The sequence below is a fragment of the Barbus barbus genome (assembly GCF_936440315.1).
Source record: "Barbus barbus genome assembly, chromosome: 7".
Taxonomy (NCBI): domain Eukaryota; kingdom Metazoa; phylum Chordata; class Actinopteri; order Cypriniformes; family Cyprinidae; genus Barbus; species Barbus barbus.
This window is the reverse complement of record NC_136735.1, coordinates 17,411,360-17,437,911: the sequence shown is the minus strand read 5'-3', so window position 1 is coordinate 17,437,911 and position 26,552 is coordinate 17,411,360. Positions and strand designations below refer to the sequence as shown.

Here is a 26,552-nt window from a genome sequence, read left to right as displayed (position 1 = left end):
GAACTAGACGTAGTGTAGATGTGTAGATGATCATTGTATGATGAAACAAAGAAAGTTTTTATTTTTGCATGAATGATTTAAAAATTCAAAGGAAAGCTTTGTTACACTTTGTGATTTGGAGGAGATCTGAAGCAGATATGCGATATTAGAATATTGCTCAGTTGATTTTTGCTTTGATAGCCATTTTGTAACAGACAAAATAGAGATGAGTAGTGCAGGCTTCATCTCTCCAGCGGAGCGCACCTGTGAAATTTCATAGGTGCATTATTTAGGAAATGACATGGCAAAATATGCTTAAGTGCAATCAGAAAATGTAACAATGTGCATGGTTTGAAGTCTTTTTTGGTACAGTTACCCTGGGTATAGGTGTAAAATGTTAACAACATATATATTACCTTTGTTGGCTGCTGCGAGCACACATCTTTTTTGTTTCTTGCGATGACAGGCTTAGCATTCCAGTTAGTGTAACCAAACTTTGATCCATCACTCCAGGTCCAGGCAGCTTTCTAAAGTACAGCATTAAAATGACTGAATTAACGTATCATGGTTCTCTCGTACTTATATATACATTTTACAAATACTTTTACACAAAGAGACTTTATTTTATAGTGTCCTTGTTACATGTGAATTTACTATAATAGTCTATAACAGTAAATTATGTATAATTGCAGTAAGATAGGAAAGATGTCCTAAGAAAAAAATTTGGATTTACTTTTATATTGTAACATTTGCTAATTGTTGCCAATTTAGTTGAATAACTGATGAGAGACAAGGCAGAACTTTCATACAGGCATATCAATATTTACATATTTAATTGTCTATATTTAAATTGAAGGTAGGCTATGTCATAAGAGCAACACTGAATACAAATTTAATGATTTCAATCAGTTAACCTATAGGTTTCAATGAAAACAAAGATGTCTGAAATGTACATCTAATCAATGGGAATATCAAATAGGCTAATAAGCCCATTAATTACAATAAGTATTACATTTAAAATAATAACACTAACCCCAAAGTAAGTAGGCTACGTGTTGAGTAAATAATATTAGTTAATACTTACTTGTGATTACACTGTAACCAGTATAAAATTAACTCTAACCAACTTTAACAATTTGTTATTTGTTGTTAAACCAGTGTATATGTGGTGGTGTATTACAACAATATAAGCACTATTTTAATATTGCATTTTTAATTGCACAATATGATCTGTTGGAAAACAGATCATATTGTGAGAAAAAATTTATAAATACCTGAGTTGCATAATAACCACCAATCCAGATTTGAGGAACTCGCACAATGTTCTTTAGAAAAGCATTAACGGCTGGTTTGTGGACAGATGCAAGATGTCCTTTGCTTACAACACATTGTTTCTGCAAGGATAGCAATTTAAAATAAATAAATAAATACCATACTGCATCAGTAATGAACATTAAGACAATATTTATCATCAGTAAAAATGTGAAAATTTGGGATTTTTTTTTATTTTATCAAAAAGTGAAACTTTCATAAATAGTATATTAATTTCATGTAAAGAGAAATATTTCAAGCCTTTTGGTTTTAATTTTGTTTTATTATTATGATTTTTCCTTTGAGATTTAGCCTGCAATTATCAACATGAAAAAATAGCTTGAAACATTTTTGTTTACATATTATGAGTCTAGAATATATTCATATTTTTCACTTCCTTTCTCAAGTAACTGATGGAAAAAATATATAATAATTATATATATATATATACACACACACACACACACACACACTTATCTTATATTATTGTAAATATTTTGTGACCCATAGGAAGCACTGCCTCTGCAAGAACAAGTTAAGTAACAAACCTGAACCTCACCTTGTAGTGTATTACAGGACATAGAACACAATCATACCTCTGCCTCATTCCACGGTTTTCTTATTTTGAAAAGTTTATAACATTGCCTTTCATACTTCTTCCAGCCAAAGGGACAGATCTCTTTAGACTCTGCAAAGAAGGATCAATTATAGTAATTGATGAGAACTGGAAATATAAACCTCCTCATTTTCTACAGTTCGAATAGACATAAAAACAAAAGAAAATTGGTTCATACCTTTCGGCTTCTTCATCTCATTTTCTCCATTCACAGCCAACAACACAAAGAGAAGGAAAGCTGCAGTAATCTTCCACATGTTGGTAACGTCCTATGAACATCCTATAAAAATAAATATTATACAGTAATAATGTAAGCAATACATGTATGAAAATGTTTTAAAACGCTAATGGAAACATTGCACAAATGTCATACCAAGATCAAAATCAACCGCAACAATAGTGTTCCCACAATGGAATGTTCAGATCAGTATGAATTCAGATCTATTTATACCCAGCTGCTAACTCACTAATGTGTGTAGCTGTTTGTTAAAACACCAATGAAGACAGTTTATGCGATTTCTCGTACCTTATTAGGTAAACAAGACCTCACATTCCTAACATCCTCATTTATGATGTTTTTTTTTTGTTGTTCAGTTTTGTTTTGTTGCATGTGAACATCATAGTCCTGTCAAAGTTGATGAGATTAATTCAAATGTGTATTCATTTTTAAAGACATTACAAAGACAAATTGATTTGATCAAGTTTTATTTTAGAAGATGGTTGGTCATATGCAAATATATGTACATATATTACATATTTTAAATATATCAGAATCAGAATCAGAATGAGCTTTATTGGCCAAGTATGTTTACACATTGTAGTGACAGAAGCTCCACAGTGCAACAGAAAGACAGCAACAGGACAGGACACAGGTAATAAAAACAAAATGACAAGAAATAGCCAATAACCAATGTACAAAGCAGCAAAAAAAAAAATACACAATATATAATATATAATATAGGCGACTATGTATGTACAGGTCAAGTATGTGCAAATTAGAAATGATAAAAATAAAATAAGTGAGTGTGGTGAATGGATAATGTTTTAGTTGTGTGTTCCACGTTTATTATTGAGTGTTCATGAGATGTATTGACTGAGGGAAGAAACTGTTTCTGTGTCTGGTCGTTCTGGTTCTCAGAGCTCTGTAGCGTCGACCAGACGGTAACAGTTCAGAGAGGTTGTGTGCTGGATGTGAGGGGTTCAGAGTGATTTTGCCAGCCCTTTTGCTCACTCTGGATAAGTACAGTTCTTGGAGAGTGGGGAGGGTTGCACCAATGATTCGCTCAGCAGTCCGGACTACTCTCCGTAGTCTTCTGAGGTCAGATTTGGTAGCTGAGCTGAACCAAACAGTTATTGAGGTGCAGAGGATGGATTCGAAGATGGCGGAGTAGAACTGTTTCAGTAAGTCCTGTGGCAGGTTGAACTTCCTCAGCTGACGAAGTACAACCTCTGCTGGGCCTTCCTGACAATGGAGTCAATGTGAATATCCCACTTCAGGTCCTGAGAGATGGTGCTGCCCAGGAATCTGAATGACTCCACTGCAGTCACAGTGCTGTTCATGATGGTGGGGGGAGAGCAGGGGGGGTTTCTCCAAGTCCACAATCATCTCCACAGTTTTGAGCGTGTTAAGCTCCAGGTTGTTGAGACTGGACCAGACAGCCAGCTCCTTAACCTCCTGTCTGTAAGCAGACTCGTCACCGTCCTGGATGAGGCCAATCAGTGTGGTGTCGTCTGCGAACTTCAGGAGCTTGACAGAGGGGTCTTTAGATGTGCAGTCGTTGGTGTAGAGGGAGAAGAGCAGTGGGGAGAGAACGCAGCCCTGAGGAGCTCCTGTGCTGATGGTATGAGTGCTGGATGTGAATTTGCCAAGCTTTACTAACTGCTGTCTGTCTGTCAGGAAGCTGTTGATCCACTGGCAGACGGAGGTGGGGACGGAGAGCTGAGTTAGTTTATTTTGAAGGGTTTCCGTGATAATGGTGTTAAAAGCAGAGCTGAAGTCCACAAACAGGATCCTCACATAAGTCCCTGGTCTGTCCAGATGCTGCAGGATGAAGTGCAGTCCCATGTTGACTGCATCATCCACAGACCTGTTTGCTCTGTAGGCAAACTGCAGGGGGTCCAGTAAGGGACCAGTGATGTCCTTCCGATAAGCCAAAACCAGTCTTTCAAATGATTTCATGGCTACAGACGTTAGGGCCAGGGTCTGTAGTCATTAAGTCCAGTAATTTGGTGTTTCTTTGGGACGGAGATGATGGTGGAGTGTTTGAAGCATGAGGGGACTTCACACAGCTCCAGTGATCTATTGAAGATCTGTGTGAAGATGGGGGCTAGCTGATCAGCACAGATTTTTAGGCAGGCTGGTGACACACCGTCTGGACCAGGTGCTTTCCTTCTTTTGTTCTTCCTGAAGACCTGGCACACATAATCTTCACTGATTTGAATTGTAGGTGTGGGGGAGAGGAGGGTTGCTGGAGGTGTGAATGGTTGTGTGGAGGGGTGTTCTGGGTGGGTGTGGGGTGATTGTTCAAAACGACAAAAGAACTCGTTCAAGTCGTCTGCCAGGTGTTGATTCTCCAGAGTGCTGGGGGTGGTGTTTTGTAGCTGGTGATGTCCTTCATTCCTAACCACACTGAAGCAGGATCACTGGAAGAGAATTTGTTCCTGAGCTTGTCAGAATAATTCCTCTTTGCCACTCTGATCTCCTTTTCCAGTGTGTATTTGGCCTGTTTGTACAAGACTTTATCCTCCTTTCTGTGAGCATCTTCTTTGGCCTGACGGAGCTGTCTGAGTTTGGCAGTGAACCATGGTTTGTCATTGTTGTAGAATAGATGAGTCCTGGTAGGAATGCACATGTCATCACAGAAACTGATATAAGATGTTACAGTCTATGTGAGCTCGTCCAGATCATTTGCAGCAGCTTCAAAAACAGTCCAATCAGTGAGGTTGAAACAGGCTTGTAGATCCTGCTCCGTTTCGTTAGTCCATCTTTTAACAGATCTTAATACAGGCTATGCAGACTTAAGTTTCTGCCTGTAGGATGGAATAAGATGAACCAAACAGTGATCAGAGAGTCCTAAAGCTGCCCGTGGAACCGAGTGATATGCATCCTTTATTGTTGTGTAACAGTGATCCAATATATTACTGTCTCTGGTGGGACATATGTGATGTGCTGTCTGTATTTTGGCAGTTCACGGGAGAGATTTGCTTTATTAAAGTCCCCGAGAATGATTAAAACAGAGTCTGGGTGTTGTTGCTCACTCTCTGTGATCAGATCAGCGAGTTTTTGTAAAGCTGAGCTCACGTGCGCTTGCGGTGGAATGTAGACACTCACGAGAATGAACGAGCAGAACTCCCGCGGCGAATAGAACGGCTTGCAGTTAATGAAGAGCGTTTCTAGATCTGAGCAGCACATCTTCTTTAACACAGTTACATCTGTACACCACCTCTCATTGATGTAAAAGCACGTCCCGCCGCCGCACGATTTCCCCGTTGATTCCGTGTCCCGATCTGCTCTGATCAGCTGGTAATTAGGCAGATGAATCGCGCTGTCCGGTATGTCGCCATTCAGCCAGGTTTCCGTGAAACACAGAGCAGCAGAGTTAGAAAAGTCCTTGTTTGTCCGGGAGAGCAGAAGGAGTTTGTCTGTTTTGTTGGGTAGAGAGCAGAGATTCGCCAGATGGATGCTAGGTAAAGCCGTTCGAAATGACGAAGTTTCACGAGCGCGCCGGCTCTCTTTCCCCATCTGCGCCTCCTGTAGCGTTTGACCAGAGCTACGGCTCCGCCAACTACAATGTCCAGCAAAACGTCCGAAAAATCAAAAACCGGTAGAAGATTTTGTGGTGTGTTCTGCCGAATGTTCAGCAGATCATCCCTGGTAAAACTGATCTTATTTGAAAAACAAAAAACAGGAAAAACAAACAAAAACAATACAAACACTGAAGAGCAACGCACAATAGCTGCCATCAGCGGCGCCATTTTTTATAAATATATTGTCATAAAGTTAAACAAAACATTTAGTTTATGTTAAACTGTGGCAGAAGCTTAATTTTGTGCTCATTGACCCAGTTTTGTGTTTATTTTGATGTTTGAAGATGCAGCCACGGCTCGTTATAAGATTTCTAACAGGTTTAGATTTTTTATCTGTTGGTATTTGATAGAATCCATGATGCCATGTATCTGAACAAGATATCGAGGTCTTCCAGCAGAAAAACAGGCCCACAACATTAAAGACCCAGCAGTATATTTAACCGTGGGCATGTCCCTGTTTGTACTAAACCCATCTGGTGGGTTTTCTGCCAAAAAGCTCTTTTTTAGTTTCATCTGATCATAGAAGCCAGTGCCATTTGAAGTTCCAGTCATGTCTGACAACTGAATATGCTGGAGTTTGTTTCTGGATGGAAGTCATGGCTGCACAATGTCACACTCCTACTCACCTTATGCTGAAAAAAATGTGAATATGAATGGGAATATACTTCAGAGATAAGAATTTCTGGGGGCACCAATAATTGTGCATGGTCAACATGCATTGGATAAAAACATTTATTTCATCATGAGATTTTCACCCCACTTTCAGTTGTTTTACTTCAAAGGATATAAGTTTTGTGTATTTTTAGAACTAAAGTTCAAAAAGATCAATGATGCAGATTTCACAAGCAGCATCCTTTGCTCATATTTACCAAGGGTGCCAATATTAGCGGAGGGCACTATTTATATATGTGTGTGTGTGTGTGTGTGTACTTGTTAATGCTACATTGTAGGGACAAAATTCCCCACAAGGATAATAAAACCTGACATTTTTTGACATTGTGGGGACCAGCCTGCAGTCCCCATGGGGGAAAAATAAAAAAAATAGTAAATTATGTTTACGTATCTGAAAGTGTAACAATACAGGTTTCCTGTAAGGGTTAGGGATAACAGATATTGTTTGGTCATTATAAAAGTAATAGAAGTCAATTGAAAGTCCCCACAATTGAAATATGTATGTTTCTCTATGTGCAATGCATATTTGGACACACACACATTTATTTTATATATTTATATTCATCCTAAAACCTGTCAATGCATGTTGATATTATAGTGAAGGATCTGGGGAGTGTCATTCATGACAGAATGACAATGTGACAGTACATCAGAACTGTATAATTTTTCTAATTAGTTTTATACATACATAGTGTCATCACTCTATTTTGTATATACAGTGGTGTGAAAGTGTTGGCCCCCTTCCTGATTTTTTATTTGTTTGCATGTTTGTCACACTTTAATGTTTCAGATCATCCAACAAATTTAAATATTAATCAAAGATAACACAAGTAAACACAACATGCAGTTTTTGTAAGAATTTTTTTATTATGAAGGGAAAACAAAATCCAAACCCACATGGCCCTGTGTGAAAAAGTGCTTGCCCCCTACACCTAATAACTGGTTGGGCCACCTGTAGCAGCAACAACTGCAATCAAGTGTTTGCGATAACTTGCAATGAGTCTGTTACAGCGCTGTGGAGGAATTTTGACCCACTCATCTTGGCAGAATTGTTGTAATTCAGCCACATTGGAGTGTTTTCGAGCATGAACTGCCTTTTTAAGGTCATGCCACAGCATCTCAATAGGATTCAGGTCAGGAATTTGACTAGGCCACTCCTAAGTCTTCATTTTGTTTTTCTTCAGCCATTCAAAGTTGGATTTGCAGGTGTGTTTTGGATCATTGTCCTGCTGCATAACACAAGTTCGCTTCAGCTTGAGGTCACGAACAGATGGCCGGACATTGTCCTTCAGGATTTTTTGGTAGACAGCTGAAGTCATGGTCCCATTTATCACAGCAAGTCTTCCAGGTCCTGAAGCAGCAAAACAGCCCCAGACCATCACACTACCACCACCATATTTTACTGTTGGTATGATGTTCTTTTTCTGAAATGCTGTGTTACTTTTACGCCAGATGTAATGGGACACACACCTTCCAAAAAATTCAACTTTTGTCTCGTCAATCTACAGAGTATTTTCCCAAAAGTCTTGGGGATCATCAAGATGTTTTCTGGCAAAACTGAGACGAGCCTTTATGTTCTTTTTTCTCAGCAGCGGTTTTCGTCTTGGAACTCTGCCATGCAGGCCATTTTTGCCCAGTCTCTTTCTTATGGTGGAGTCATGAACACTGACCATAACTGAGGAAAGTGAGGCCTGCAGTTCTTTTAGATGTTGTTGTGGGGTCTTTTGTGACCTCTTCGATGAGTCGTCGCTGCGCTCTTGGCGTAATTTTGGTCGGCCGGCCACTCCTGGTAAGGTTCACCACTGTTCCATGTTTTCGCCATTTGTGGATAATGGCTCTCACTGTGGTTCGCTGGAGTCCCAAAGCTTTAGAAATGGCTTTATAACCTTTTCCAGACTGATAGCTCTCAATTACTTTCTTTCTCATTTGTTCCTGAATTTCTTTGGATCTCAACATGATGTGTAGCATTTGAGGATCTTTTGGTCTACTTCACTTTGTCAGGCAGGTCCTATTTAAGTGATTTCTTCTGTTTTGAAATTGGATTTTGAAATTGGGTTTAGATTTTGTTTTCCCTTCATAAAAAAAACAAAAAAAAAAAACATTCATTTAAAAACTGCATGTTGTCTTTACTTGTGTTATCTTTGATTAATATTTAAATGTGTTTGATGATCTGAAACATTAAAGTGTGACAAACAAAAAAAATAAAAAATCAGGAAAAAGATCAACACTTTTTCACACCACTGTACATACATACATATATGCTGTATATATATATATATATATATATATATATATATATATACAGTGCCCTCCATAAGTATTGGAACAGTAAAGACAAAATTGCTCTGTTGGCTGTGGAGTCAATACATTTTGAAATATGATTAAAAGATGAATATGAGACAAAACTACAGAATATCACATTTTATTATTAGCCGTTTCAACACATACATGTTTTACCAAATAAAAAGAACAGCACTTTTAGAGTTCATCCCACTCATTGATGTGAGCATAAGTATTGGGACAGTTGAACATAAGGCAGATATAAAAGATTAAAAGCTATTATTTAGTTGCAGATCCATTGCGCACAATCACAGCAGTGAGTCTGTGACCCATAGACATCACCAGACTCTTGGTCTCATCCTTTGAAATACTTTTGCAGCCAATTCCAATTGTAGCTTGTTTTGGGGAGTTTCTGCCTTTACTCTCCTCTTCAGCTGGTGAAATTCATGTTCAATTGTATTTAAATCTGGAGATTGACCGGGGCAATCTAAGACTTTCCATTTCTTTGCCCTTATAAACTCCTTGACTGAACTGGCAGGGTGTTTTGGGTCATTGTCCTGATGCAATATGAAGCACTTCCCAATGAATCTGGTGGCATTTTCTTGAATATTGGTAGGCAAGATGGTTTTGTACCCTTCCAAATTTATTCTGATACTGTTATCATACATTGAGTCATCAGTAAAGTTGAGAGGGCCTGTTCCAGAGACAGTCATGCATGCCCATGCCATGACACCACCTCCACCATGCTTTACAGATGAGGCTGTATGCTTGGGATCATTTGCAGTTCCCTTTTTTTCTCCACATTTTTGCTTTCCCATCACTTAGATAAAGGTTCATCTTTGTCTCATCGGTCCATAAACACAGTTCCAAAACTATTCTGGCTCACCTTTGTGCTTTTTTGCAAACTCTAATCTTGCCTTTCTATTTTTGGTGCTGGTCAGAGGTTTGCATCTTGCTGTGTAGCATCTGTAATTCTGTGTCAAAGTCTCCTGAGGACAGTAGATTGTCAGAGCATCACCCCAGCTGTCTGGAAGTTGTTGGTGTTTTTACAGACACGTCTTTTATGGTCCATTTTCACAGCTTTTATGATTTGTCTGTCATCAACTACTGTTGTTTTCTCAGCCGATCAGGTAGTTGTTGGTTGCTGGTGTCGCTGGTGGTTTTAAAACTCTTTATTTCTCCATGCCCTTTGTTTTTGCTATAGCTCTAATTTACTTCCTGTTTTCTTTTAGCATCCAAATTGCTTGCTTTTCTCTCAGAGTCAGCTCCCTCGTCTTCATCCTGGTTTGTGTGTGTCATCATCGAATGCAAGATTCTGAGTGAGTTATATGATTTATTGAAAAAATAAAAACAAACAAACAAAATAGATAAGACATTGATAAGAGCTACAAAAGAAAGGCGAGTCTCGAAATATTATGCAATTTACATTTCACATACACACCTTTTGATGAAACCCAGTCCTTTTGCAACAAGTCTGGACCACAAGTCTGCATATGAAATCTGCACACAACAGAAAGCATATCTGGACTGTGAGAACTTTGGTCTGAATAGAAGTGGCTTACGATGCCAAGGGGGGATTTGTAGGTTGAAAATGAAAAAAAAAAAAAAAAAAATATATGGTTACAACCCACTCTTCCTTATTAATAAGACCATTTGTAAATCCTCAAGACACAGAAGTGCTGATAGTGTTTAAGGCCTATAGGCTGAGATGTTTATTCATCAGGGGTCTTCTATTTGTCACAGTGTAGTTGGGATGGCTGGAATCTGCTGATTGGCCATTTTGAATGTCTGACTTGATTTTGGTCATGGTCAATAAAAGGATAAAATAAATACATTCTAGGTTCAAATAACTGTACATGCTTGATTTTGTAACAATCTCAAGTGTAACCTACTGTTATTAAATGCTTTCGGTTATAAACTATGTGCAAACAAATTTGATATGATTGCAATACAACCACATTCAATGCTCTCCCACATGTTTTGCTACTCTAACTGCATATATTTCCATCGTAAATGGTAAGTAATAGTATAGTAACAGAGGATGGTAATGGAAAGGATATGCAGTTGTAGCCTATATGCTTATAGCTTTTATTCAACCACACTTTCTATATTTCTCCTTTGATAGAAATTCCAATGTAGCCGTTTCTTATGAAATAACTTTTGCATGCTTTTGTTCCTTGATGGTTTATAAGCAAGGTTTGTAACACTGGCAATAATCAATTTGTCAAACAAACAAATTGTTGTAAAAAAGGAATTGTATGGTTTCTGAAATCTTTTGTTTTCTTTTATAGAACAGTTTTCAATCGAATATTAAACAATACAACACCAATGGCACAAAACTAAATGAATAATGTTTTTCAACAAGGCAAATTTAAATTTCTGATAAAAAAAACAAACAAAAAAAAAACGTGCAAAACTGGAGGCTAATAGCTAGTTTTATATGGTGTAGGCTACAGTTTTAAATCATCTATGCAAAAACAGTCAGAGCGACATGAGTGAACGAGGATGCCAGTTTTGGGATGAAAGCAGAGATTTGAGGCGAACAAAAAGACATAAAATAAAGTAACGTTAGGCCTATAACCTACGTATACTCAACGAAATCGAAAGACAGAAACAAAGTTAGCTTAAATAGCCTAAAACATTACGATGTTTACAAACAGTTGCTTATTTACCCCATATGTAGCTAACAGAAGCCGCACAATAACACAATAAATTAACTAAAAATTAATACGTATGGGTAAACGAAAACCGACTGTAAGCACAGAAAAACGGAACAACTATCATAATCCACGTTTCTGGGGGAACTCAATAAAAGGCGGACCGCGGAACAAAAAAGAAACTCAGAAATACCGGTATAACAATATCGATGTTTTCGACCAGTTTATGCTGTATTAAGGGATTTTCCAGCAGTCCTCTTCTCTCTCTGAAGTCTTTTAAGTGTGTTCTACCCTCCTTGTCTCATGGTCAATATCAGTCACTAATACAGTGAGCGGTTTATATTACTACTGTATAAACCTGTTTAAAATACTGAAAAGTTTCTAGTTATAATCATCATCATTAAAAAAAATAATAATAAAAAAAATATATATATATAATATATATATTATTTTGTAAACATTTTAATGTATTTTAATTGAAATTTTGTTTAATGGGTTCATATAATACACTTTTAAGTATATATATATATATATATATATATATATATATATATATATCATTATTTTAATGTGTTCCCAACAGCTTGAAGCACAGTGTAAATCTAAAACTCGGAAGCAGGTTTGTAAGACTGTACTGAAGCATTTTGATGCACAATACAGTGAAGAGCTTGGAGAGCAGTGGCATAATGCAAGGTGGGATATATGATTTTTTTCTTTTAAATGGCCATGCTGTAAAATACTGTAAAAATGGTTTAAGATGTGCTTTAAGCATGCTTTCACTTAATGTATGATATTACGTGTATGGCATTACCACAGTACTTTTTTTACTCTAGTCTGCACAACCTACATACATGTTTGATGTTTCCAGGGATGTGCTTCTGAATCCATTCTCATGGCAGTATGGTGTACTGCTTAATCGCTTCAGTGACCTTACAAACCTCAAGCAGTGCCTCACAGAGCTTGGATACACAAACCTCCTTCCACAGACGCATCCTGAATCACACTCCCAAACGGCACCTGCAGACCCTGCAGTGTTTTATTCAGATCCAGTGCAAATTCCTACCCAAAGCCACCACCCCGGCTGGTTAAAACAGCTCTACCTCCTAAACGCAGCCTCTCTTCTCCGAGTACTGAGTTTGAATGTGAAGGAAGGGGAGCATGTGCTTGATCTTTGTGCAGCTCCTGGAGGGAAAAGTCTGGCTATATTACAGACAGCCACTCCTGGTAAGTTCCATACCTAGTCTAGAACAATCAACAAAATGACTTGTGTATGTGAAATGATCTGTGACTGAGACAAACCTAATGATGAACTACTGTATGTAAAACTGTTCAAAAGTTTGGGGTTGTTAAGATTTTTGTTATGTATTTGAAAGAAATGTGCACACCAAGGCTACATTAATTTGATCAAAAATACAGTCAAAAATACAGTAATATTGTTATTTATTATTACAGGTTAAAGTAACTGTTTATTATTTTAATATAACATTCTTAAAGGGTGCCAACAGGGCTTTGAGGTAAATAAAAGGACATAAAATAAAGTTTAAAAATTTTTATTCAAGATACGAACAAGGATTTGGGCAGAGAAACGAGATTTCAAGTGAAGTCCACTGGAATAACTTATGGGATATTACTCATGAAATTAAGTGCCAAGATCACAGCATCATCCCAGTCTGTCAAAGTCAAAGATAATGATTACAATGCAACTATTTGCTGCTACCAATGAAAAACAATACTTACTTGAGGGGATCAAGTTTATTATCAAGTCATTTGTACAGTAAGAGAAAGTTATACTGTTCTGGTAAACTTACAAAAAAAATAACAGAATCAGAACAACTATTTTCGACATTGGTAATAATCAGAAATGTTTCTTGGGCAGAAAATCAGCATATTAGAATGATTTCTGAAGGATCATGAGATACTAAAGACTGGAGTAATGGCTTATGAAAATTCTAATTTACATCAAAGGGTTAAATCATTTTTCACAATATTGCAATTGAAAGCAGTTATTTTAAATTGTAATAATATTTCACAGTACCTTACTTAACTTACCTTCCTTTTCACAATACTTTACACAATGCCAGAATCTTACCAAGTGTTCTCCATTTCTTTGACTTGGTGACTGTTAATTTTTTAAACTTACAGTACATTTCCTAGTACGTGGAAATCAGTTTTTCATTAAATGACCCCTTTAAATTGTTGTACCCTACAATTAGATTTTTCTTTTTAACCTCTTATAAAATTGAACTCTTAGGGCTCATGCACTGTAATGAAGTGGATCAGCACAGACATTATTGGCTACTGAAGACTCTCCAATCATATGTTCCTGCTATGCTACGACATCTGCTTTCAGTGACTCACCTGGATGGCCGGAGCATTGGGAGCATGCAGCCAGGGGCTTATGACAAGGTACCACACTCAACCTCTGCTCATCTGTCAGAGCCATCAAAATGACAACATTTAAGCCATCATTTGGCTATTTTAAGTGCTGAAATTTACACAGAATGAATCATCAAATGACTTCTTCATAGGAGAGAACATTACCTAACATTTGTTCGAGAGAACATTACCTAACATTTGTTCGATTCCGTTAACTGCAGCAGCTAAATTCACTGAATTAACCTCCCCTGAATGTCATCCATCCAAGTGTTTGGGGGGAAAAAAAACTGCTTGTTTGTGAATGTCAAAGTGACACTCTTACATGACATCAATAGCGATGCTGCCTCCAAACTACCTCATTTATCACTGTTGGTGTAACTGTTAGTGCAAGCCCTTACTTTCCATCTCAAAGAAACCAAAAACCTGCAAGGTGGAATAGAGGTTTTCTGCACACTCAGTCATTTGATATGTTCACATTTTTTTCCCACTCATCATGAGGTGACGAGACACTAGGCAGGTCACTCGCAGCCCTCCAGGCCAAACATGCCAATCAAGTGGTGAATATGGCGCTTTTAAAGTTCCCAGATACTGCTGACTGAGTATTATCCTCTTCTGGGGGTGAGGAAAGAGTTTGGCCACTGAGCAGAAAGATAAACGAATACACAATGTGACAGGAGGTGTCGTGATGGTTTCAAATGAAAGCAGCTCAGGGTGAATGCGTTGGTAAAAGAGGTTAGCTTTTTCTTTCTTTTTAAAACAACCCTGTGGTGAGATTTCTGTAAAACAATAGATATTATGTTGCCTCTTGCATGTTACGCAACAATTTAAAAGAGAAATGACCAGCATGTTTAGTTTTATCTGAAACGTATAAACAGGAATCTGGCAACGTTTTATGTTGGTTGTTGTACGTAGCACTATAGTTCAAAAATGAAATGTCTGGTGAGTGGCGCTAAAAGGCTAATGCCCTGCAACATTTGAAAAGAATGTACCACCTGCACTAAACTTTTTTTCCATATTGTTTTTTTATTAGTTTTATAACTACAAAATTGAACAACAACATAGCAAGAACACAAAACGAAGTACATAAAAAATTAAAATAAATAAAATAAAAGGGCAGACTACATTACAAATGGCACAAGTGCCTAGAACAGTTACAAAGAAGAAAGATAAAAAAAAAAAAAAAAAAAAGGGGAGATGAAATCAGCATGGAAACCACAGTATGAGAAATAATTTTAAGTCCTACTGTTATTTAACTGTTGGAGGAAAGGACCCCAGACTTTAGAAAGCACCTTCACTAAACTTTATCTAAACTTATAGTGAACAAATAAAAGCAAACATAAGATAAAAATGCCATTTATCTTGCTTCTACAAGTGTTTGAGCTTTTTTATTATTATAATTATCTTTTGGTGTTTTGCCTTTTATTATGATACGACAATGGAGAGCGGACAGGAAGCGAAGTGGGAGGCGGGATCAGGGAAAAGTCCCCCAGCTGGGATTCGAACTCGGGACGCCCATAACATAATGGCGTTGTATGTTGTCGCACTTGCCCACTAGGCTATCCTATTCATTGGATTTATACGAGTGCTCTGAATCGCAGTTGCGGTGTTTAGGTGAGCTCCTGAGCAAGTTTACTATGTCAGAAAAGCTAATCATATGAATCTAGTTATGTGATGCAGACTTAAAAAATGTGTTAGTTTATAAATCTTGCACGATACTAAATGTATTTTGAGATCAAAACATAGTATGTTTTGTGTATAATATGTAATAATAGTCTTTATTAAGTCTTTATTAGTCAATATTATGCCCCTGTAATCATAATTTGTGTGAAAAGGAATACAATTTGTTGTTTTACAGTCTCTAATGCTCATTTCAACCAAAAACTGCAGTGAATTAAATGTATAGGTACTTTTTTTGGTACATCATTTTGCACAAAAGTATAGGCACTTTTTTAAATTTATTTAATTTTTTTTTTTTTTTTTACAGTGAGTCTGTTGTTTTTTGTATAATTCATTGAATATAGCACAACCACACATGGCTGTGATACACCCATCCCACCAGAAGGTGGCAGTATTGTTGTTTTACTCTCACTGACCTCCATTCCATACATTGGACAGATGCTTAAGATCCCCTGGACCCACAATGGAGGGGACACAGGTATGCATTCAAGCTCTAATGATGAAAACTCCTGTCCCGAAATGTCAAATGAATATGTCTCAGACGCCCATAATCGAATCACTTTATCAGCACTGGCACTTAGATGAGGGTAACAGGTATGGCTCTTCCTCTTAAAACGTGTCGTTGTTCCTAGATCACATTGTCAGGCCCACGGAGGTCTTTCTACACCATCATGTCCTTTAGTGACGTCGGTCTCCAGAGTGCCCCCCGGCGTTCTTTTAGCCAGACAGGCAGCAGAGCTAAGAGAGGGAATTAAGAGGCTCTAATACAAAGCTGGCAGGGAGAAAAACAGTGGGGCTTAATTGTCAGCTTGACAAGGCAGTCTCAGCCAGTTCTAATGAGGAGCGAGCAGTCTCAAAGGAAGCCAAGAAAGACAAGCTTAGCTAGAGCAAGGAACGATGGGTTTGGTGGGTAAGGGACTGCAGGATTTCCTGAGAGAGATCCATACCAGAACGAATGGCTGGTATTTTTTTTTTTATTCAGTTCTGTCTGTTGCTCATCTGAATCTTTCAGGGAGATTCTTACTGCTTGCGTTGGTTGTTTGTTTAACCACTGTAGAAGATTCTAGCTCAGGTGCGTGTTGTGATTATTAGCCCCAGGTGTGTGTAGTGTTTCCACTCTCTCTCTCTCTCTCTCTCTCTCTCTCTCTACTTCAGCCGCTCTCTCATTTGTTCAGCCAGTTTCACAGAGGACGGTGTGAGTGTGTTGGTTCTTTTAAAGAGCTAATGAGGCCCATACCGGCAGGTCCCTGCTGTCCTTCTGCTTTCCTCTTTGTGTTATGTTCACCATCCCCCAGGTGAACATGAAATATTCCCCTTCAGTCTCCTACACTGTTTTTCCCTCCCTGCAGAGTTAGAATCTGTTCTCTGATGTGTGTTTGTCTGTGTGCGTTGCTCCGTCCCTCTGTGTCAGGTGCTTGTAGATGCCCCGTGCTCTAATGACCGGAGTTGGCTTTATACTCCTGATACCCACCAAGGGGAAATGTGGCTGAAGGAGAGAACTCAGCTACCGCTCTTACAGAAGGAGATGCTCTGGTAAATATCTATGATGGGAACCCCCCCCCCCCCACACACACACACACACACACAAACTCACAAACTTGTGGGCAAGCAGACGGCGCAAAACAATGCTGCTACATTTTTTTTCTCTTGTTTCATTCTTGATTTGAGGTCTACAATTATCTTCTTGACAGTAACTAATAATTATTCTAAACTCCTGGGGTGACAAAGGTTAAGCTTTTATTAATATTTTGAATCAACTTTTATTTTATATTTCCAGTTTTAATTTTAGATTTATTAGTTTTATGTGCTTATGTCAATAATAGTGCTGTCAAATGATTAATCCAAAATAAAAGTTTTTGTTTGCATAATATATGTATGTGTACTGTGTATATATAAATACACACACATACAGAAAATATTTACATGTGTATACATTTATATATTTATATTCTTATATTTTATATTATATATAAATATGTTTAATATATAAACCTTTTTCTTAAATGTATACATGCATGTGTTTGTATTTATATATACATAATAAATATACACAGTATACACACATATTTAATGTAAACAAAAACGTTTATTTTAACTGCGATTAATCATGATTTTTTTTTGTAGTTTTAACATTAAAATAACTTTTTTTTTTTTTTTTTTTTTTTTTAGTTTGTATCCAAAGCAACATTTCTAACAAAAACAGCTGTTTTTTTTTTTAAATGTAATATTTATATTTTATGTCAGCTATATCACAAATAGGATTTTTAATAGCTTTACTTAACAATTACACCTCTCCTTTTTCTAATGTGGTTTTACAAAGTGCCAATTCGATGATGTCTATTTAATGTTGATAATGGCTGGTTGTGTTTTGTTGTTTGTCAGTTCGGCCCTAGCAGCAGTGCGTCCTGGAGGAGTGGTCGTCTACTCCACATGCACCATGTCACGAGCTGAAAACCAATCAGTTGTGGAGGCGGTGCTTGCATCTAATCAAGGAGTGGAGCTTCTGGAACTGCAGCAACACTTAACTGACTCTCTGTCTGATCATTTCTGCTTTGCTCACTTTCATCCTTCCGTGGGACAGTTAGTGATCCCACAAAAGGGTAAAACTTGGGGACCTATGTATGTTTCTCAACTACGAAGAATATATTAAAAATGTCAAAACATTGTGCCATGGTGCAGTGGTAGTACTTTAAACACATCAGAGCTGGGGTGCTCAGATGATTGATTCAGGTTTCAGTCTTAACTGGCTATCCTAAAAATTCACAATTATATTCATTCATTCATTCATTCATTCCATAGGAGAAATTACATTCTATGGTGAAAAAAAACTGAAATAAAGTGAAATATTTTTGCATTTTAAAATAGCTGTTTTCTATTTAAATATGGATTAACATGTGATTTATTCCTGTGATGGCAAATCTGAATTTTCAGCAGCCTTTAATTAGCCTTCAGTGTCACATCCTTCAGAAATGATTCTAATATGCTGATTTGCTGATCAAGAAACTGTGAACTTGGAATGTACATGCCTCAACAAAGGCAAAAACAGCCCAGGTTAGGCAGGAATGCTAATCTCCGGCGACCCTCCATCTGAAGCGCCACTTAATATGATCTCTCGGAAGTGAAAGCTGTTTTGAAATCTCAGAACGCAACACTTGAACAAGGTTTGAGTAATGAATGTGGGCTCGGGTCTTTTCTCTTTTGCATAAGTGTTTTTAAATGTCTCAGCTGAACTGTTTGAGGAGTTTTCCTGAATCATGGAAGAGCACACTTTAAACTGAATTCAATGTTTTGAAAGCAGTCGTCACCAAGGCTGAATTTGAATGAAAAATACAGTGAAAAACAGTAATATTGTGAAATAGTATTACTTTTTTTTCAGCAGCCATTACTCGTCTTCAGTTTCACGTGATCCTTCAGAAATAAATTTCATATGCTGATTTGCTGCTCTAGAAATATTTCTTATTAATATCAGAGTTAAAAACTCTGATATTAAAGTATTAAAGTATTTTTGTAGAATTGATTTCTGAAGGATCATGTGATGCTAAAGACTGGAGTAATGGCTGTTTTTGGCTTTGACACTACAGGAACAAATTACATTTTACAATATATTCAAATTGAAATTGTAATAACATTTCGCAATATTACAATTTCTACTGTATTTTTGATCAAATAAATGCAACCTTGGTGAGCAGAGAAATCTAAATTTTCAGACATTTGACCCCCAGTATTCAAGTATTCAAAGACTGAAGCTGATTGGACTGACTGCGTAGCCTCAAAGTCTGTCGGTATTGCACATCTTGATAATGGAATTTGTGCTCATTCTTTCAGAGAAATATTGCTCAAGCTCTGTTGCGGTATGTTTTAGGTCATTGCCCTGTTGGAAGATGAATTGTCTTCCAAATTTCAGTGCTTTTGCGGATTGCTTCACGTTGTCCTCGGGGATTCTACTGTATGTAGCTCCATCCATTTTTACTCCTAACTTTATGAGTTTTCTAATCCTTGCCGCAGAGAAGCCTCCCCAAAGCTTGATGCTGCAACCACCATGCTTCACTCTGAGGACTGCGTTCTTCGTGTGATGTACTACTAGGGTTTTGCTTAACAGCATGGAGGTCCAAAAGTTCACTTTATCAGACCGTTGTGTGTTCCTCTATACAGCTGAGCCCTTCACTTGCTTTCAGATGTTGAGCCTATCATATTTTTCTTGCCACGCTCCCTTGTAAGACATGAATTTTGCTGTTTTTGTATGAATGGACACCATGTATTGCCATCAAAGACTTTATCTTATTTAGTCATGAAAGGCCTTTTGGTCTTGCTTATTATAGATCTTCTTCTGCTGACTTTTTAAAGAATGAACTTGGGTGGATTCAGATAATTCCTTATGTCAGACATCTCATGTAGCTTCTCATTTCAGCATTTTTTATTTTTAATATAAAGGTGACGAAAGATGTTTTAGATATATTTCTCTATACTTTCATCATTGATATCTGCTACTTTTCAAATGATTTTTATTTATAGATATTGATTTATCTTTGTACCATATTTATCATATACCTTTAAAATAATGATGCAATCAGACTCAAATAACCATTTTGATATGTGTGAAATTTGTGAAAATAATTGAATTATATTCTCAGTTGTAAATAAGAATTGGAGTGTGGTTTGCTAGGAAATACTATTTCAGTCTTTTTACTACTTTATTTAACTATAGGCTGCATTTGAATCAAGTAATACTAATTACTTGTTACTGATAATACAGAATTGTTTTTTCTTATGTCGGTCCCACATTTTGTGGAATAATAATAAATGTATGTAATATGTGAAGAAAATAGTGAGATTAATTACTGTAATATGTAGAGACGGTTCTAACAGGTTAAGCACATTTCTCTTCCAAAACTTTATTTATTTATTTAAATCCATGTAACCTTTAAAAGTGAAATATTTCAGAAACTGGTACTTTTGGTTATGCATTATCCATCAGTCTCTATAGTGAAGTTACGTACTGTATGTATGCACAAATCGACAGTTTCATTTCTATTCAGTGGAACATCAACTGGTGTTAACAAATTCTCAGATTGTTGCTCTTTATTTCCAATAATACCACCTAAAAAGTATTTACGCTGTCTATAGCAGCTCCACCTGAATATGGAAGGAGCACAAGAAGGAGAAAAATGTCTCAGTGTGAGTTTGTGCTGGGACGGCGGGTGTCTTCGCCCTTCCATTTTCTGCATTGGGCTCCGCTTGCCCTTTCAAATCAGTGAGCGGCTCACTCGCTCAGGAAATGAATTATTACCTCTCAGAGGGAGAGGAAAAGAAGAGAAAGGGAGGGGTGAGAGATTGGCAATGTAAAAGCATACTCAGTAAAGATCGCACAGAGTCCATTGCTGGTCTGAGAAATGGGCCCCGGCTGGTGGAAAATACTTTAAAATAGCCGCTGACATTTACACTAGCTCCCCACGTCTGCTGTTTTAATAATGCCACTTTGAGAAGGACAGAAAAACGTGCACACCTGTGACAAGTCTAGAAATTCTCCACAGTTATACAAGGAAATTGAATGAGTGAGAGAACGAGTTCAAGCAAATTTAAGCTTTTACTTTTTGCTGATGTGATAACCTAAACTGTACTCTCCAGCGGCTTCCTTCATAAGTAGTTCCCCTCTGAGATGGTCTTTCACTCAAAAGTCTCGAAAAACAATTGACAGATATGTAATTTCTTCATGCTTCTGAATCTGCTGCTCTATGGTGGAAAGACTTCAGATTTGTGCTTAACTCTCATGTCGTGTTCTGGTCATTTTTGCCAGGACAGGATTGTTTTCCCAAAATTGCTTGCTGAATTTGCTCACATGCACAGGGTATAGCAACTTCCCCAAAAATGTATAATTTTTGCACATTTTTGAGATTGTTTTTAAGTTTTCAGTTTTTGAGTGTACATTTATTACATTATAGTTTTTGAGTGCCAAAGTTATCTACAAATAAGGTTTTTTTTTTTTTTTTTTTACTCAAAAGCTGAGGAGCATAAGCTCAATAGCTGTGTTTCCATCCAAAGTTACAAATTAAATTTTGCGCAAAATTGGAACATTGCATAAAACATTTGTGACTAAAGAACCGTTTCCATTCAGTGAGTTGAAGAGAACAAAATCGTAACTTCCTGATTAACCTGCGCTAAATATCATGAAGAAAAATTACATTTGCTGCAGTAGGAGAATGCACTGTATATAATAATTTATGTATATAATAAATTACGAGCTTCAGAGCGTGCAGATCAAACGTGGTCAGGTTATCTTATTTTTGGAGCCTGCTGTTTGGGAATGCAGTTCTGGAAGTTAATTATAACGAAGCACTTTGATGAGACTTTGCTCAAGCATTTTAGAATGACAAAACTAGCATTTCAGATGCTGTGCAATAAGATCAGTCCATTGGTTGGTCCAGTTTTATGCTGTTCGAAATCTTTATGCAGTTTTAAGTCAAATGTCTTTTTCATGTGCATTAAGGAATTTATTCGGTAAAAGAGTTTCCATCGTAGTTTATGTGCATGTTTTCTTACCGGATAAGAAATTTATCCTTAGTTGAGTGCATACGTTTTTTTATGTGCATTTTTAGAATTTATGCGCATCTTGCTATTTCCATCCAACATTTTTTTTATGCGATATCCCAAAATGTGCATAAAAATAGGTGGATGGAAACATAGCTAATGAAGCCTACAATAAATCAGTTTAAAAAAAGAAGTACAAAACCTGTCCTAACTGAATGAAAACAAGTTGATGAAAAGATTGATTCCAATATTTGGTAATAGAGCTTTACAAGAAATTGTAGGGAGGGCATTTTGACCAGGAACACCAAATTATGTAAAAGATTTTTAGCACAAGGGGTGTGGGATAGAACAGAAGTCTTTTAACCCTGTTCCTGGGGACCCACTGTCCTGAAGAGTTTAGCTATAGCCCTAATCAAACACATCTGAGGTAGCTAATCAAGCACTTCAAGATTGCTTGAAGATACACAGGAAAGTGTGATGAAGCATGTGGGAAATAAACTTTTCAGGAGAGTGGGTCCCCAGGAGCAGGGTTGAAGACATCTGGGGCAGAAGGCATGAATCTGCCCTGTGTAAATGTCACTTATCTAGTGGTTTAGACCACATATGTGGAACTACGACATTCTGGGCCAAGAGAGCTTAAAGAGACCAGAAATCTAAATCGGCTGCCACTGGAATCATGACTAAATTGAAGTTGGTATAGTTGCATACAGCATGGGAAGTACTGTAGTAAATTTGTGAACACATTTATCTATCCAAGTGTAAATGGAATCTGCGAAACCAGCTGGATAGCAATGCAAAGGATGCAGGAAGTGACTAAATGCTGGAATACACTACACAATTTGTGCCCCTATTTACAGTTTGGATAAGTCAATGTTAGTTGCTAAAAGTCAGAGACAGTCTGCAGATTTGAGTTGACAGATTTCATAGAAAATTGTGTAATTGTGTATAATGGTCACAGACCCTGATTTTTTAGCTTCAGACTTTGATTGCATCCAGTCGAAAGATATCAAACACCCCTATGTCATCCAAGATATTCATTTCTTTATTTCTTCAGTCGAAAACAAAATAAGGTTTTTAAATAAAACATTCCAGGATTTTTTTTCCATATAGTGGACTTCAATGGAAATCAACAGGTTGAAGGTCCAAATTAGAGTTTCATTACAGCTTCAAAGTGCTCTACATGGTCCCAGCCGAGGAATAAGGGTCTTATTATAGCAAAATTATCTGTCATTTTCTAAAAAATAAATTATATACATTTTAACCACAAATGCTTGTTTTGCACTAGCCCTGTGATGCTCATCACGTCTTCACACATTATATAACCATGTTGGAAAGGTCACGTGTGGTTAGTTCTTCGTTTGTGTACTTCGGTTCAGAAAGGTAAGGTAGGGAGAAAAGCTCCATCTCATTTTCTCCTCCAGCTTCAAAATCATCTGACATCATTGCTTCACCTTTTTTGTAAAGGGTGTTTGACTTTCTTCGCACGTTCGCTTTGTAAACACTTCCGTACTTCAGTACTTTCGCCTACTTCATTCGTGACCTTTACGAAGTGACTACGTAATGCGTGATGTTGAGCTAGTGCAAGACAAGCATTTGTGGTTAGAAAATGACCGATCATTTCGCTAGATAAGACCTTTATCCCTCAGCTGGGATCATGTAGAGTCATTTGAAACTGCAATTCGGACCTTCAACCTGTTGGCTCCCATTGAAGTCCAATATATGGGGAAAAATCCTGGAATGTTTTCCTCAGAACCTTAATTTCTTTTCGACTGAAGATAGACAGACATGAAAATCTTGGATGACATGGGGGTAATTTTTATTCTGGAAGTGAACTAACTATTTAATAAATGACACCTTATTATAAAGTGTTACCCAATTGTTACCCAAAGTTTTGCTTTTAGTTAACAATAAGATCACTGGGTCCAAAGATAGTGGCATCATTTAATAACTACTTGTTCAGTTCGGTTTTGTGCACTCACAGATTTTCTGATGATTCAGTTATCATTTCTTGAATTTTGACATGTAGTCAATCCAGTTGTAAAATGCAGTTGTCAGTTATGTTAATAACTGAACTCTGTGTGTAGAGAACGGGATTAAGCACAGTGTGTACATAGCCCTTTGTTCCACTTTAGATCGTGTGTTGCGGAACCATCTCGGCTAGGTCCTTATGTAGGTGGCAGAGCACTGGCGACCCATACTGATAACTGATTTAATCTGGTTTTGCCCTTTGCTCTGCCTCTGTCTTTCTCTCGCTCTCTCACTCTCTCTTTCTCTGTGTGTTTGATGTTCAGATTGCTAGCCTGGCCTGCACAGCAGATACCAAGCCAACTCTGCGGGTTGCTACACAGTACCCAGTGTTAATGGGGGTCTGTTTATGACTGGCCTGGCTCTGCTTATGGAGGAAATATGGTCACAATGCCAACAATATCTGTGTGTGTGCCTATGCTTACCGAGGCATAGCATATATTTTTGATGTTTTTGTCTTCTTTTATTGTAGTTATATGGGACCCTTGTTATTTTCCAAACAATGCCCTATTAGAAGGCCTTGTGATTTTTTTTCTCCCACTCTGATCTCATTAGTGTTTACAGTAGGTATTTGTGAGTAATGTTTACACATCAGTTACAATAAAAATTAAATAATGTTTAAGTAACTGTCACGCAACGGTATGTGGGATAAGGCAGGATGACAAAGACGAAGAATTCCAATAACACTTTAATAATTCCACAACAGGTAATATCCAGACAGGTCAGGAGCACACACACACACGAGGTAGCAATCACATAGGGACGTAGTAGACTGGACAAGGGAAGAATGAACAGACTAGATTTTAAATACTGGAGTAAATTACGATAACTGACAAGATACAGATGAATGGAAGTTAACTAATGATGACACAACGAGGACAGGAACAGGAACGACCAAACATGGGCATATATATATATATATATATATATATATATATATATATATATATATATATATATATAGTTCAGGCTTTAGTACATTTATCAAATCTTTTGAATACGGCATCAGAAATCACATGTAACAATTATGTAAATATGTTAAAAGATTGTGATAAGATTTTACACATTTGACATACATTTGAAAATTCTTAAACATCTTTAGGTATTTAAAGTTGTTCAACAGTGTATACAAATGTAATTCTTTAGTTTAATGACCTTTACTAGCATATTGGCTGTTTATTAGTACTTATAAAGCATATATTCTTCATTAACATATTCTTCATCTCTAATCCTACCCAATACCTAAACTTACTGTAACAATTACCTTACTAACTATTAATAAGCAGTAATTGTTCATAACAATTCGTAGTTGGTTAAAAGTGACAATTGGTCCTTAAAAAAACAAATTTGACCAAAAAAAGAAAAAAAAGTAGATTTTACATGCTGTCGTTACCAATACATTAATGATGTATATTTCAGTGTCTGTGTAAATGTATGAAAATATTCATATTTTACATATGGATGCATACAATTACTAATAAGATTATTTTATTTTATTGACCATGACAGTGAAACAGTAATTACAGTCATTCTTAGCTGATCTAAATAGATGTCATCTGTCACCCTTTTATTATCTTTATCAGATATCTGAACCACCCAGGATACAACGGATCAGTTTCTGCGATAACAGACGTGACAGAGAGCACAAGCGAAACAGCTGTAATGAGTCAACTTGATCTCGCCTGTTAATTACTTCATACACATACTGCACTGTTGCGTATGGGACTAATTATGAGGCAAACAGGCAAATATTTCAAAGTGTCTCTCCTCCAGAATGTTGAAATGTCAAATGGGAGTGTATTCACAGGTAATGGTGCACAGAGAGACACAGAGGAAGTTCTTCTCCATGGTGTTGGTTTGCTTTGATGGTTAAATTTGAGGAGCATATAGCACATTATCCTTAATAGACTATGCCATAAAGATCTGTGTCCATTCGAAACAATGACTGTTTATGTGCTTTCCTGCAATAGGCCTCATCAAGCAATGTGTCAATCACCTTTATTTATTGAACCAAAGCTTCTTTTCATAAAAATGTATAGGGTGAGAAAAGCAAGAGTGCCTGACCAACAAACAATGTGATATGAATCACTGTTTCTGGTAAAAGAAAAAAAAAAAAAAAATTATAAATATATATTCAAATGGTGTAACCATCAAGTAAAATATAATATTTTACTTGAATATAATATCAAGTAAAATATAATAATTATAAATGTAATACATTTAATTTGAATTTATTTTTAAATATTTAATATAACATATTTTTCCTTATATGTTGAATACAGAGTGAACAAAAAGTAGTAATTGTTTTCAAAAATATAAGGAGAGAACATTCTTTTATTTAATAATTTTTTCCATCCCCTGTTGTTCTCTTACATCAACATTTCCAGACATATAACTGTTTTGGTCTGTTTTCACTTGTAAACTGTGTTTGATCTTTGCAAGTTTCTCTCCTGAATATATATATATATATTTTTTTCTCACTAGAGCCTGTCTTTTTTCACTTGAGAAAGCAATATTATGGATAGAGGTCTTCTTAGCCATACACAATGATTTGAAGTAAAACAAAACAAAACAACAACAAAAAACAAAACAGCAACAGAAAACAACTACAAAAAATCATCATGATG

General features: G+C 36.8%; 2 protein-coding genes across 2 annotated transcripts in view; both read left to right on the top strand.

The window, feature by feature from the left end:
- LOC306873086 (high affinity choline transporter 1-like) overlaps positions 1-26,552 on the top strand; it is a gene marked incomplete at both ends in the record, with an annotated part of 376,914 nt that overhangs the window by 45,573 nt on the left and 304,789 nt on the right. The gene's annotated exons all lie outside the window — the stretch shown is intronic.
- Positions 11,479-19,823, top strand: LOC306873204 (tRNA (cytosine(34)-C(5))-methyltransferase, mitochondrial-like). Its single transcript, XM_079422315.1, has 6 exons — positions 11,479-11,517; positions 11,906-12,015; positions 12,191-12,546; positions 13,574-13,728; positions 16,787-16,908; positions 17,758-19,823. Exons 4-6 carry the CDS (start codon positions 13,579-13,581, stop codon positions 18,023-18,025), a joined length of 540 nt encoding a protein of 179 aa, XP_079278441.1. The 5' UTR covers positions 11,479-11,517; positions 11,906-12,015; positions 12,191-12,546; positions 13,574-13,578; the 3' UTR covers positions 18,026-19,823.

What these genes read in the sequence shown, in the direction of transcription:
- LOC306873204 (XM_079422315.1), top strand. Translation starts at nt 13,579, where the DNA reads ATGCACTGTAATGAAGTGGATCAGCACAGACATTATTGGCTACTGAAG. An exon ending in AGCCAGGGGCTTATGACAAG is followed by an intron (nt 13,729 to 16,786) that starts GTACCACACTCA and finishes CCTCTGTGTCAG; the next exon opens with GTGCTTGTAGATGCCCCGTG. An exon ending in TTACAGAAGGAGATGCTCTG is followed by an intron (nt 16,909 to 17,757) that starts GTAAATATCTAT and finishes GTTGTTTGTCAG; the next exon opens with TTCGGCCCTAGCAGCAGTGC.